This window comes from Lichenostomus cassidix, chromosome 27 (genome assembly GCF_008360975.1).
Source record: "Lichenostomus cassidix isolate B80296 chromosome 27, HeHo_3.0, whole genome shotgun sequence".
In the NCBI taxonomy this organism is placed as follows: Eukaryota; Metazoa; Chordata; class Aves; order Passeriformes; family Meliphagidae; genus Lichenostomus; species Lichenostomus cassidix.
The window spans coordinates 3,262,763-3,277,195 of record NC_139507.1 but is presented as its reverse complement, the minus strand read 5'-3'; the positions used below and the strand labels follow the sequence as shown (position 1 = coordinate 3,277,195).

Genomic DNA, 14,433 nt, shown 5'->3' with positions numbered 1-14,433 from the left:
ACCAGCGCGTTGGAAAGTGTCTTCTGTTCTGGGCTTTTCCTATAAGCTCTATTTTTTTGTTTCAGATAGCAGGGAGGAGAAGGAAATGTTTCCATCTTTGTCACTGGAGCTCCATTTCGTGGTGCCATGACCTCCCTCATGGCTGCAGGAGGGAATGCCCTGTGAGGGAAAGCTCTTTTTACATGGGTGATTATAAAGGGGGCTCATTTCCCTCCAGAGCTCAGAGCAGGTGATTTGGGTGGGCACATACCAGAAGCTCCCCAGGAAGAGCAGCTTTTCTGCAGAGCTGATGTCTCCCTAGAGCATCACCTCCATGCCCTGGCCCTGGGGCAGCTGGGACAGGACCTGTGGCACAGCTGTGGGGCTGCTCCCCCACCCTGAGGTCCCTCCATCCCAAACCATTCCATGATTCCCTGATGACCTTCTCTGCTGCAGTGGCTGCAGGTCCAACAGCCACAGCCTGGGTAGTGCCTGGAGCAGGCTGCCCAGTGGAGGCAGGAGGCTCTGGCAGCCTTTCAGGGCTTGTTTGTGGTGCTGGGGAGACCTTTTCTGTTGGGTGTTCTCTGCAGCTCCAAAACAGCCTCACGCCTCCGGCTGTTTGGGCAGCACAGGCAGCGCTGGCACGTGAAAGCTGCAGTGTGGGGAGGATGAGGGGACCTGCCAGGAGCTGCTGGCAGCACAGCTGGATGAGTCTTGTCCGGATCTGGTGCCTTTCCAGGTCTGCTGCAATCCTCCACAGCCTGGTGGAAGGCACACCTGTGGGGTCTGTGATGCTCTGCAGCTCCCACCCTCTGCATATGGTCGGGGGTGACGTTTGAGCAGCAGCCTTGTCCCTGCCTGGGACAGAGGCAGAGCCAGGAGCCACCTGCAAAGGTGTGAACCTCTTCAAAGGGGCTCACGCAACACCCGCCGAGGAGCCGAGCCTGGGTTAGTCATCCATCAAGAGCTTTGTTTTTCCTATCCCACTCTCCGCCCTGGCACAGGGGTTGAGGTTGTTTCTCACTGCTTGGTGCAGCCAGAACTTAGAATAACCGTGTTATCTCCCAGGGAATCAGTCAACTCTGCCCTGAAAACATGAGTTTCTCTCTGCACAGCCCCAACAGCTGGGTTTTGCCCCAGTGGGGTTGGATGCTGATGTGATTGCTCTGGAGTGAAAGCAGGGCTGCTGGGACACGTGTGCACACCTGGACATGTGTGTGCTCACTGAGCTTCACGTGGAGGTGGGATGTTCCCTGCTGAGAACACACAGAGCTGTGGGTAAAACCTGCAGGATCCAGGAACTGGAACTGGTGAGAGAAGTTTGGGTTTTGGTACAAGCAGCATTCACAGACTCGAAATCCTGGAAGGCCTTTTTGTCTGTTTCACTGGAAATTACTTGGCTTCTTCCCCTTCTGCAGGATGATTCTGGACATTAGAATTGTCCTTCAGTCACAGAAATTTCCCAGTAAATCCCCTAATCACTCCACAATTATTTTTGTGCCAGCACAGAAAGGAAAGTAGCTCTCTGCTTGTTTTGTTGGTTTCTTTTTCTTTTTTATCTTCTTTTTTTTTTTTTTTTAGACAATTGAATTAAAAACAGAGCAGCAGGAAGGGAAGTTTCAGTTCCTGTACATGAGGAGCTGCAGGGGCTCAGCAGTGACAAATGCCTGGGCTGGCTCTGCAGCTGCCCTGCACGTGGAGCCAGAAGGCTCCATACCTGTTCAGACCTGAATAAGGTTTCTGGACAAGCTGTGGCAGTGACAGGTGGTGGTTTAATATCAACACTTTCTGCTTGGTTAACGCGCAGCTCCGCAGAACTGGGGTCTTAGTGAAAGGTGAAAGTGAAAAATAACTTTCATTTTGGGCAGGTCAGCGGCTGCCACAGCTGGGCTTGAAAACTGGCAACTGCTGCTAACTGTGAATGTGTGAAATTGTGTTTCATTTCAGCAAGAGGCCAGGATGGCTCCCATTCATGGTATGAGGGCAGAGCCAGGGACATTCTGCCTGGTTTTAGTGCTTGGGGAAGGAGCAGGACAGGCTGGGCTCCCTAAAGAGCAGGAATAGGAACACGATCCCCACTCTGGGGCTCTAAGGTGGTCTAGCAGTGAATTGTGCTGCTGTCATTAAATGCAGTATGATGCTGCTTATCTGGTTATTTTTCCTTATGTCCCTACTGCATGTTCTTGTCCCCTGCCTGGTGCCAGCAGTTGGCTCTGAGCTGATCCTGCCACCTTCTAATCCATAGAAAGTCCTGGTCAGACTCTGCTTTACTTGCTTTGAGGTCATGAAGCTGCTTGTGACGACACAAAGAAAGGGCAGGTGACATCGCAGCTTGCCTCAGTTTCCCCAGATCCCTCTTACAGTGGGCTAGGGGTGGATAGAACCCCATGTTCCCCCTGGCGGAGGTGCACCAGGCAAGGCAGCTGTGCCAACAAGGACAGTTGGCTGTACAAGAAGTTCTCCCCTGAGATGTGATGCCTCCACCCCCAGAGCAGGAGTTTGGGTTATTTTTCCTTACAAAAGAAGCTGTGGGGAGGAAGCCATGGCCAGCTCTCAGCTATTCTGACTGATGCAGTGTGCCCCCACCCTTCCTCATCATGCACGGGCATTATTTTTAGGGTTTGTTTGCCTCACTCAGTTCCAGCTCATTCTTTTTTAGGGTGACAAGGACTTCCCTCGTGCAGCTGCCCAGGTGGCACATGAGAAACCACAGCCCTGCCTGGAGAGTTTTCCTCTTCCCATCAAGTGATTTACCAGCAAGTCATGGGGGGCAGTGCCTGGGACAGCACAGAGAGGGAGGGGACACACCAGTGCCCTGCTCTGAGATTTTTGGGAGCACTTGCCAGCTCCCCCAATGCCAGTTCACTTCCCCCCTATTCCAGTTTGGCTCCCACCCAGCTCAGATCCATTTGGCACTAAGGGTTTTCAAACCATAGCTTAAAAATGTAAGTGCACAGAGATAACAGTCAGGGCAGGAGAAATGGTCAGCAGTGATACTTCTCTAGAGCAATGAGGAGTTCAGGGCTTCTGAGTGAGGAAGGTTTCCCCACAATAACATGGATCAGGTATTGCCAGAGCCACCCAGACTCCACACAGCTGGGACTGGGCAGTCACTCCCTCTCCTACCTTTATGTAGTTTAAGGCAAACCTGTGTCCCCTTTCTGGCTTTTTAAAGAAGATTTGGAACTGTGAAAGGCAACTGGCAGCTCTTGCTGGTGAAAGGTACTAAAATGGGTTAAATCCATAGTAGTACATATTTTTTCCTGTAACAGGTTCTGTGTGATTTGGCTGTAATACATATTTTTTCCTGTAACAGGTTCTGTGTGATTTGGCTGTATTATTTGTGGCCAAAGTTGTGATGTTGTGTGGTTGCTTGGTAGGTAAGTTTTGCTGGTTTAAGTTAGTGCTTTAAGGTGGAGTCCCTGCTTTCTTAATCAAGAAAGTTCCTGAATATTAAGAGTTTGCCTCACACTCACCTCAGAGGAGCAAGGGGAATGGTTAGAAGTGCTGTGGCTCTCTGCAGACCCCCAGTTCTGGCTCCATCACCCAATGTTTATTTAAGGATCCCTGGGTTTGGAGTTCTGCATCTAAAGTTGTGTTGTGCTGTAGTCTGGAGATGCTTCTTGAGACTCTGGGCCAGCTGCTGAAACTCACCTTGTCTTTTCTCTTTTGGGAGAAAACATGAGACTTTCATTGCTCAGTGAAAGCAGAAATGGGCCTTAGCTCTGGCACTTGGGTGGCAGGCTTCTGTCTCCTCATGTTCTTTGAGTTTCTTCCTCTTTGATTCCGTGGTTACACTCACAAGACACTTTTTGTGAAGGATAAGGTTCCCTCCCCTCGTGCTTTGAGGCACAAATTAACTGGGGTGGTCAGGCAGGAGAACTGGGTTCATTATTTTAGTTGCAGTTCCTATTCTCACCCTGGATGTGGGTGGGGATTGTAGCCCCCAGAGCTGCTGCCTCTCCCTGTGAGCAATTCCCACAGTAACGTGGTGGTTTATTACTGAAATTTAATTAAACGTGACCAATGAAATGCTACAGCTCAAAAATTTTCACTTAAATGTTGATGAGTAGCTATCAGGTGTATCCAGCTGTGGAGCTGCATCAGGACAGGTGGCTTAATAGTTAAAATAAAAACTCCTTAACATGCTGGTGACCTGTTTCTTTTATAATCCATCAGCAGATGAAGTAAACCAACATTTTTCTATTAGTTTATTTTCCACATTCTCTTTCCTGCAGGGCAGCGCTGGTATGAAGCTGAGCTGATCAAACAGCTCCTGACAGGACAGAAGGATATGGCAAGGACTGTACAAGGATGCAGAAAATGCAATGGAAAGCCAAAAATATTCTATTCAAATAGTTATAATTTATTTTTCACTAATAGCAAAATACAGTCAGTTTTCAGACATCCGTGGGGAATGTCAAGTTGGGATCTTGGGCCAACGTTAACATGACTCATCTAAATTAGATGCAAATCTGTTCTGTCCGTTAAATTTAACCAGGGAAAGCTGACATCACCACTGCCTCACTGAGGCACCAGCTGCAGCTGTCCCAGAGGGTGCCTCTGCATCTCCTTTATGGAAGCAGCTGTATGTTATCCTTGGTGGAATACATCTGGTCTATAAAGACTTGAAGACCTCTCAGTTTCCAGCTCTGTGTGCTGGTAGAGCAGTTTCCTGGCTGGAATAGGGTGAATGGATTCTGCATGAAAAGGTTCCGTGGAAGAAATGTGTTTTTTCTCAGGGTACATTCATGAACAGATTGAGCTTTGTCTGTGTAAAGCAGCTTTACATATTGAATACACATTAACAATCTATTGTTGCTGATGAGGAAAACTGCAAAGACCTTGTGCTGGGGGTGTCCAATGTCTGGGGTGTCCCTGCCTCTGGCCAAGCTCTCCATAGCTGTGTCTTGCCCAAATAAGGATGAGGAAGAAACCAAGGACAAATAGCTGTTCAGTGTAAGTTGTCACCCCCTGTTTCATCCGACAGAGAAGCAGCACTCCTGCACAGTTACCTGGACATGGTAAAAGAAAATGAGCTCAACAGTTCATCACAGGTAGGTAACACAGAGCAGAATGTCCTCTCTTCCTGAATCCCAGCCCTCGGCAAAAATCCTGTACTCCAGAGACGAATGGTTTATGGAGAATTTATTTAGATCTGGTGGCAGCCAGGTAAATAACTGGCAGTGCTGTCTCGGACCCAGGCAGTGAATTCTGTCCTGGAAGGCTGATTTTAATCCTTCTGTCTCTAAAGCAATACTTTCCAACCTATGAACCAGAGAGTTCTCTGTGTCACTCCTGATGGACCCATGTGTTGAATAAAAGGATAAATGTCTGTTCAGTGAGTGTTTTGCTGCTCATAGCTCTGTGTGTTCGGGGGAACACAGACATGTCTCTCCTGTCAGCCCCAGGAGCAGCTCCAGGCAGAGAGCTCTCTGTTGGCTATGGCTCTGGGAGAGCTGAGGCATGAAAGCACACAGGACAAGGACAGGGACAGCTGCACAGACTCTGCATCAGCTCCTCCCAGCAGACATTCAGCTGTCCCACCACAGCAGCTCCCAGAGTGTTCATCTGTCAGCAGGAATCTTCACTCTTCCCGTACAAGCGCCAACTGGAATTACAGTCTGGGCTCCTCCAAGGTCTGACTTTCCACGGCAATAATCTGCTGTTCAGCTGCCGTGGGATGGGATGGGATTGTCCTGTTCACTCAGATCAAACCTCAGCCAGCAGTGTCTTTGTTGGTGCCGACAGCGCTGATGCAAACACGCCCCAGTAGCTTATGAGTGAAATACAGATCTGACTTCAAAGGCAGCTGAAGTCCTGCTAGAAGGACTGGGAAGGGAGGAGAAAACCCACATTCATATTTATCTCTTGAGGTCAGCCGGTGATAGTGCAGAAAAAGGATACAGGCAGAAGTAAAGTCGAATTTGTACTTTTCCTGACAGAGCTATGAGTGGCTACAATATTATGAAAAGTAATTGAAATTATAGCTACAGTATGTATGGATTTAGCATTAGCTGTGGGCATCTCTCACTTTTCACGGGGGAAGGCAGAGCAGTCATGGGCTCGTACTCCACAGCTGGGGTTGTGTGTTGGATGGAGCCCAAGGCTGCAGGTGTGGGTTTGCCTTGGAGTGACTCAGTGCAAGGGCATTTCTGTGGGATTGCAGGGCAATGGGTTGTGTTGTTAAAAGCAACCTCCAAAGCAAGGGGGATGCTCCTGCAATCTCAGCTCCAAACGGCAGTTCTGTGGCACCAACGTGTTTTCTCGTGGTATTTGTTGCTTTTAGGGTAAATGTTCTATTTTGAGCATTTCTCATTTTGACAGGGAAAGGCTGAGCTAAAGGTGAAATGACAGGAGAAATTGTAGACTCACCACCTCTCCCTTGCTTTGCTGTTAGTGACAACTTTATTGTAAAGTCTCTCCATGCATGGGATATTGGCCAGCAGTCCCTGCTGCTTGAAACAGGAGGAGGCTCCTGGGTTTTCCCCTCGCCTTCTCTGCAGTGTGACAGATCTTGCTCTGCCAGGAGTTCAGACTAGAGGAAGTGTCCAAAACCATTCCAGGTCTGCCGAAGCATGCCTGGTGCTCAGCTCATGGGGAGAAGGTGGTGGTTGTCTCTGTCTCCATGGCAAAGGAGGACCTCTTGTTGTCACGGCAGGAGGTGAGCTGCAACAGGCGCTCCTGGCTCAGGCAGCCCAGCTCCTTCAGCAGCTTGAAGAGGTCGGTGCGGAATTTGACGCCGATGAAGGCGTAGAGGAAGGGGTTGAGGCAGCAGCGGAAGCAGGCTAGGGTGTAGGTCACATCATCTGCCATGTCCAGCCTCCTGCTCTCCTCACATGAGCTGGTCTGGTTGAAGGCTGTGATGGTCTTGGCCAGCATGACACCGTTGTAGGGCAGCTGGAAGACGACAAAGACGATGACCACAGCGATGATGACTTTGATGGCTTTGTTCTTCTCAAAGTTGCGAGCCTGGAGTAACGTTTTGATGATGACGAGGTAGCAGAAAGACATGACCAGGAGGGGAATTAAGAAGCCAAACACCATTTGGGACACTTTGATGCCAGTGTTGAAGGTCTGCAAGTCATTGGCAATGATGGAACAACGGGGATTGCTCTCCAAGTTGTTCACACCACTGTGAACCAGCTCAGGGATCGAGAGGATGAAGGCCAGGAGCCAGATGAGGATGCAGGTCACCTTGCTGATGAATATCATCCGGGGGCGCAGGCGATGGGCCGAGGCAGCCTGGACGATGGCGAAGTATCTGTCGATGCTGATGGACAGGAGAAGCAGCATCCCGCTGAAGAAACTCATTTTGCAGAGGCAGTAGACAGCTTTGCAGGCAAAGCTCCCAAAAAGCCAGTATGTGGCTGCGCTTGTGGCCCAGAAGGGGAGGGTCAGCAGGAAGAGGATGTCTGCCAGAGCCAGGTTCAGCAAGTAGATGTCTGTCATGGTCTTCAGCCTCTTGAAGTAGATGTAGGTGAGCATCACCAGCCCGTTCCCCAGCAGCCCCATGAAGCAGATGAGGCTGTACATGGCCGGGAGGAAGGCAGCACGGAAGTCACGGACCTCCTGCTTCTCACACAGGGACTCAAACATGCTGTAGTCGATGGTGGTGTTGGAGTCATAGTCATCAGTGACATTGTCCCCGGCACAGAACTAGAAAAGGAAAGAGAAGAGTGTGTTGGGACAAGGACTGTGTGCCTGAGTGGCTGTGCTGGGAAGGAAGCCTGGACAGAAGTCCCAGGGAGTTCCCAAGTGCTGGCTCATGCCAGCATCACAAACAAAGTTGACACGACCTTGTGGCTGAAAGTGTTTCCCATAAAGATGTGAGGTTTGGGGCTTTTGGGGGGCCTCCAAGTGGGAATTCCACCAGAAATGTCTCAGCCAAAGTAACACCTGCAAACCCTCAGACACGTGGCAGCTTTCCAGAGTGTTCCAAGACCTGCCTCCAGCTGTGTGTGCACAGCCGGCTGTCAGATAAAATGTGAGAAATAAAACATCCTTCAGCCGAATTAAAAATCAGCGAAGGTGCCGGTGAAACTGTGAGGAAGTGCAGTGAGAGCAGCAGGAAGCTGTTTCCGTGTCGGCATCTCATTCAGGCCCCTGATTTCAGTTCTGATTATTCTCGTTTCATCTTCCTACACTGCCATAACCTCTGGGGCAGACAGAGCCTGCGGTATCTGTGCCCTGCTTTTTGTCACTTATTAGTCTCCAGAACCTTCTCCCCATCACACGGAGATGAAAGGTTTCCTCTGGATACCCCCACCCTTTATCGGTGAGCATCTCGGCGCTCTCCATCTCAGCAGGTTGGGCTTTCACCACATCCTGCCTGCCAGGCCACCAGCAGTGAAAGGGAAAAGAATGCTGGGCTCTGCCTGTGGCACTGAGCCCCGGGGAGCCCCACGTGCCATGGTGTGTCTGGTGCTGCTGAGGGACTGGGTTTGACAGCAGGTCATGGCACAGCTCCATGCTCAGGGTCCTCCTTGTTGTGCCAGGGGACTCTGAGCAAGAACAGGCAGAGGAAGATGCTGAACTCTTCCTCCTTGGGCATATCCCTCTCCAGCACTGCATTTGGCCAGAGCCCAGCACCTTGACCAGGGATTTTCAGTGAGCAAGAACCAGCTGCTCCCTTCCATCAACGTGGTGTGCTCCTGTCTGTCCTGGAAATGCTCATTTTGGGGCTAAAAGGGGACTCTGACAGCTCAGACCATCTGAAAATCACTGCGTTTGTCACTGTTTTTCTCTCCTTGGTTTTGTTTCTCTGGTTTGTTTTTCTGTAGCTGGGCTGTGCTCTCACCTCCCACCACCCACGGCAGGATCCTGGGGTGAGCAGCTGTGTCCCCACACATTTCTGGGACTGTGGGTGGCTGCTCTGAGTTTTTGAAATCTCCTTTTACCCACAACACGAAACAGCTGGATTTCAACAATGTTGTTGAAAACATCTTACCTGAAAAATGAGCGGCAGGCTGAAAACAAGGATGACCTTTAGCTGCTTGCCTAGGGAAGAAGGAGATGCCGTGTTAGTGGCTGTGTGGGGGTTTCCACGTGGTTCTCACTTTGAAAAATCAGTGGATCATGTTGACCATGGCACTGTGAACCCTGCAGAGCCCTCACCACTGAGGAAACCAAAAGCTGGTGAAGATTCCAGTGAGATAACTCTGGGTTATGTATGTTACTGTAAGAGCACGGGTGGAGTTTCAGGAGCCTGGACCCTCTGGCTTTGAAGAATCATAGAACAGTTTGGGTTGGAAGTGACCTCTAAAGGTCATTCAGAACTCCCTGCAGTGAGCAGGGACATCTTCAGCTAGACCAGGTTGCTCAGAGCCCCATCCAGTGAAAGCTGAGAGCTGAGGACTCTTAACTCAGGCACAGTGCACCTGTTTTGATTTTATCCATTACCTTTCCCTGCAGGCAGCCAGCAGCCTGTTCCCTTGTGCCTAAGCAGTGAGGGTGCAGCTTAACCCGTGTGAAAACATCCAGCTGTGAGGGGCATAAATCTGGCTCAGCTGTGGAGGGAGAGCTTAGCTCCCCCTGGGACAGACAGAACTGTCTGAAATTTATTGCTTGTCTCTAAATGTCAGAGTTGGCTTTGGCTGCCTTGGGATGTGAAAATACAGGATGCTGACAGCTGGGAGGAAAAACTGAATTCAGAGCCAGGTGTGATGGTGGTGAGAGCAATCTCAGTGAGCAGCTCTTCCTGCTGTGGTTAGCAGGGCAGGGGCCAGGAAAAGCTTTCTCCTCATTCTGTACAGTTCATACCAGCATCTGCCTCAGGCAGTTGCCACTGAAAGTTGCACAGCTGGAAGCTGGCAGTGGTAAAGCCCTGGGCTCTGCTCTGGTGTGAGCAGATGTGTCCCTCCCTGATGGGTGCCTTCCCCCAGGATGTCCCTCCAGGCACTGGCTGATCCCTGCAGCCCCTCACTCCCTGCAGGTTTGCTGCTCTGGGAGCACTGGGCAAGGAGATACCTTTGGCTTCCAGCTGCCTGCTCCTCCTAAGCTCTGCCTTGCTCCTCACGTTCATGAATGTGACTGATTCCTGTCCTTAAGTGTCTACTGGACAGAGCTCTGCTCTGTTTCAGAGCTCCTTTGTGCCTTCCCTGCTCTGCCAGGCTGCTGCCCATGTTGCACTGAACTGGTGGATGAACTTCCACTGCAGGTAAAAGCATCCGTCACACCAAATCCCTGTGTTAAATCACATGCAATACTAATAACAGACACAGTTACTTTTGTACCTGTGACTGGTTTTCTTAACTGTGAGGTTGATGTGTGGGTGAGAGATCCTCAGCCACATGTGAAAACTCATACTGCTCATCCCCAGACCTGTGTGAGAGCCTCCTAGAAACTGTCTCACCTTGCCCCCTTATTTTCATCTTTTATGCTTGTGCAGCTGCATGCTCAGTTGTGTTCATCCACCCCTCACCTTCTCCAAATCCTCCTGGGGGGATCTGAGATGTTCCCTAGGGAACCCTTAGTGCAGGTGGCTCAGGAGTGGAGGAGAGCAAGGCTGGGGCTGAGGGGTGCTGTAGAATTTCTGTCTGTTCTGTCCAGCCAGTGGCTTTCACTCTGACCAGTCCCAGGCTGCAGGAGGAGGTTTGGTGTCTGCTGTGGTTGTCTTCCCTTTGAGCTGCTGCCCTGACTTTTGCATATGACACAGGAAATACACCAAAAACCCCAGGGACTGAGACCCACAAGGTGGATTTATGCAACCCCAGACTGTAACTGCCCTCCCTGCCTGGGATATGGGCACTGAGTCCCTGACTGCAAACACAATAGGAGCCTTTAGTCTTCTGTTCCACCTTCTAAATAGCCTGGTTTCCCTGGGACTCCTGGAGCTGGTGCTCCTGCCTGCCTGTGGATGGGTGATAAATGCCTGTGCTGGTAGTTCAGCCCCACCAGGCAATCACCCCTGTGGCTGCTGGATAAGAGGCAGAGAAGAACCACCTTCACACCGACCTAAACCAGACTCCACCAGCTCTCCATGGCTTGGTTTGCAAACCCCAGCTCCAGCCTGGGCTCAACCTGACCAGCCCCAGAGCAAGCCCTGGTGAGGGCTGCTCTGCTCTGTTCTGTTTTCTTATCATCCTGTGGAGGTCTAGAAAAACAGGACTGAGAACGTGACTCAACTCCTGGAACAGTTCAGCTGAAATCATTCCTTTGAAGATCATCATAGGTTCTTTTTTCTCCCCCTTCTCAGTTGCTGTTTCAGGTGTCTTAAATGTCAAACGACTTTTCAATATGAAGAAAGCCTGTGCTGTTCCCTCCTCTCTTCTGTGCCCCCACCTCAGATTACACATTTGTAAAAGCACAACCAGAGAGGCCCTACTGCTACCTCCTGTTCCTACTGCACCAGTTTGAGCATGTTTGTGTCACTGGTTTCAGTCAGACTGGACAGGACTTGCATCTCCCCAACTTGTCTTGTGGTCTGGGGCACTGGGCAGAAGCAAATATGAGGACATGAGTCGTGCTCCGAAGTTTATCAGGCAGTTTAGGTAGATTTCTTTACTTTTTCTTTCTTTTTTTCACACCTCCTGGCAGTTGACTGCTGTGGGTATTTTCTTAAAGTTTTTAAAGTTTTGTTCCTCAAAATATTAAGGAAAAAAAACCCCTCTCAAAAGTCCCTGCAAACAGTTGCACTAGAAACCTCGTTTATAAAAATATACCAAAACCCCACCACAGCAAATGAGTCAGCCTGGCTCTGAAGCCCCGTGTCAGCCCCCACATCTCTCAGGCTGGGAGATGCTGGTTTGAGGCCATCCCTGTCCTGGAGGACCTGGGAACAGGTGGAAAGGAGAATTGCTCCATGGGAATGGAGGAGAGAAGAGGTCTCTTCATAGCAGGGCATGGCAACCCACCAGTTTTACAATCTTCCTGCACAGATTAAGCCCAAGGAGTGGCATTCATCCCTTGACACCTGTTGAGCTGTTCAGGCTCCCTCAATAGGAAAGGGAAAGAAACAGCTGTTTTGAAGCCCTGGTTCAGGTGCCCTGGGGTTGGCACCTGGGGTTGTCACCTGGAGCACATTCAGGCTGTGCTGTGGCAGAAGGGTGAGTGAGTTTGGACAGGTAAATCCCTCCCTCAGCATCAGCTACTAATTATAAGCAAGTTAAGAGCAGCTGCAGGAGCAGTGAATCCCCTCAGGTACACCCAGAAAAGCCTCTGACAGTGGAAGTATTTGGTATCAGGACATCTGCCCAGAGAAAGAGAGAGACAAAGCCCTGGGGGTGATTAATCAGACCACACAAGTGGCCAGGGCAGCTCATGAGGGTCTGGCTGCTGCCACAGCTGAGGGATGCATGAGAGCAAAGCAGGAGTTGGGAGTGCTTTAGGGAGCATTGGCAAAGCTGAGCACACCTGCTCTGGCCAAATCCTCGTGATGAAAGAATATTTTTTGGCCATTCAGAACTGCAGAGCAAAAGTTCCCGCCTCAGCACATGTGCAGGCAGTGAGTAACCTGCTCTCTGTATTTTACACATGTACCAGTTCCTGGTGCCCCTTCACCAGCAGTACAGGAGGCTTTTGGGGGAAGAACCAGATATTTCTGAGAAAAGTTAATCATGCTTAAGCGATCTAATGCCTATTGGCAGTTAACAGCCTGTTCTTCCCCCTTGCCCTCCTCTCAACTGGCAGAGGAAAGACATTGTCATTTCGGGAGTGAGAGGACCCAGCGAAACCCAGTCATGCTCTTAATTCATGTGTTCACTGATTTATTACAGAAGAAAGTTAATAATTATCTACCTCCACTCCTTTCAGGAAACTGTGAATCAAAAGACAAGATAAGCAGAGAGAAGCACGTAAAACATTCCCTGCTGAAGTGAGCCAGTTGTGTTTTAAACAAAGCACCATGATGGTGCATCTTCCAGGGAAATGAAATATTCCTCTGAAATACAATAGTAGGACAAAAAACCCAAAGCAGGAACATTATCATAATCTTGTCAGGTTCTCAGTAACTCTTTCTTTCCCCTCTCATGATTAACCTTGCCCAGGGGCTAAGTTCAAGTTCAGCTGCCCCCAGACACAAAACCCCTTGGAAGAAGCAGCTCACAAAGTGCCCACTTGATGGGTGAGGCCAAAAAAATTAAACAAGAGAAAAGTGATGTGTGGTGGGCAGGTCCAGCTGGGTGTTTGTTTGGATGCAGGGATTCCAAAATCCCTGCAAATTCCCTAAACCATTGATTGCCAGAGGCTGTGAGGAGACATCCACGAGAATGAAGACTCCCTCCCCAGTTCCCTGCTTCAGCCTGGAGTGTCTTGTGGGACCTGGCTCCTCTTGTCCCTGCATCCCCAGAGCCTCCTGCATCCCTGGAGCATCCCCAGAGCCTCCTGCATTGCTGGAACATCCCCAGAGCCTCCTTTATTGCTCAGAACTTTCTGCATCCCCAGAGCCGCCTGCATTTCCAGTGCATCCTGCATGCCACAGTGTTCCTGCAGATATTTTTAATAGAAATAATTTGCAAAAGACTGGAATGGACTTAGTGAACAAGCTCAGCTCTGCTTGCTCCCAGTTCCTCGATTGATTCACTGAATTAAAATGTTGCCAGGGAGAGAGTGTTCTCTCTCTCTTTTTTAAAGTTTAATTGAGAACACAGAAGAAAAGGTGTGAATTATATGAGATCCCATTTGCTTTGAAACAAAAGGCCTCTTAAAATTGCCTCCAAACCTCTTTTTTTTTGGTGTTTGTTTCTGAAGTGATTTGAGGTTTTTGAGCTTCTAAAATAGAACTGTGCATTTTTTTTTTTCAAATAGTAAAAATGAGGAAGACGAAAGTCTTTTATACTGTTTAAATACTCTGATAGAAGTGTTACTCCTGTGTCATAGGGCAGGGACTGGGCATCATTAATAAAGCTGCAGACACAGCCAGAGGCTGCAGCCGGGTACTCACCCCCATCCATGGTGTGTTTCCAGCAGGGTTCAGTCAGAGGTAGCGAGAGCATCACCCAGTGCAGCGCCGCCTCCCCAGCTCCTGCCAGGGACCCTCCTCGGGGAACTCTGCTTTTATACTTCCTGCCCCCCTGCGAGGAGCTCACGGGCACCCTGATGTCACTGACATTTAGTAGACTCTCCTCCTCCTCATCATCATGTGTTCAGAGCTGTGCTGAGCGCTCGGGGTGCTCAGGTGCTGCCTCGGTGTGTTCCGCACACCCAGAGCTGTTCCTGAACCTCGGGGAAGTGAAGTGGGCTCTGCTTTTGGACCGAGAATCACATGAGAGATGGTCTGTGGTGAAGGAAACAGGAGAAGGAGGCTCCTTCTTACCTCCCCTCTCCAGCAAATCCTGCCTAATCTGTGGAGCCCTCAGTGCTGGAGGAAACAGGATCGCATCCTATCCACCAGACCTGTTTCGGGAAGGATGCTCAGGATGAAAAGCCTTAGCACACAGGACCACCCATGGCAAACAGCCCTTTGCCCTTCTCTCTCGCTACACTGTCAGCAGATCAGTGACTTCCCCCCTTCTC

At 50.0% G+C, this 14,433-nt stretch overlaps 1 protein-coding gene across 1 annotated transcript; it reads right to left on the bottom strand.

Moving 5' to 3' along the window:
- Positions 1-4,324: 4,324 nt before the first annotated feature.
- CCR7 (C-C motif chemokine receptor 7) lies at positions 4,325-14,151 on the bottom strand. Its single transcript, XM_085083655.1, has 3 exons — positions 13,862-14,151; positions 8,930-8,979; positions 4,325-7,638 (listed from the first exon to the last, which is right to left on the bottom strand). The coding sequence occupies exons 1-3, from the start codon at positions 13,911-13,913 to the stop codon at positions 6,574-6,576; spliced, it is 1,167 nt and encodes a 388-aa protein (XP_084939781.1). The 5' UTR covers positions 13,914-14,151; the 3' UTR covers positions 4,325-6,573.
- Positions 14,152-14,433: the final 282 nt, after the last annotated feature.

Excerpts from the sequence above, each read along its gene's own strand:
- CCR7 (XM_085083655.1), bottom strand. The coding sequence starts at position 13,913 with ATGCTCTCGCTACCTCTGACTGAACCCTGCTGGAAACACACCATGGAT. Across the intron at positions 8,980-13,861 it reads GAAACACACCATGGATGGGG|GCAAGCAGCTAAAGGTCATC; the intron begins GTGAGTACCCGG and ends CTTCTTCCCTAG. Across the intron at positions 7,639-8,929 it reads GCCTGCCGCTCATTTTTCAG|TTCTGTGCCGGGGACAATGT; the intron begins GTAAGATGTTTT and ends TTCCTTTTCTAG.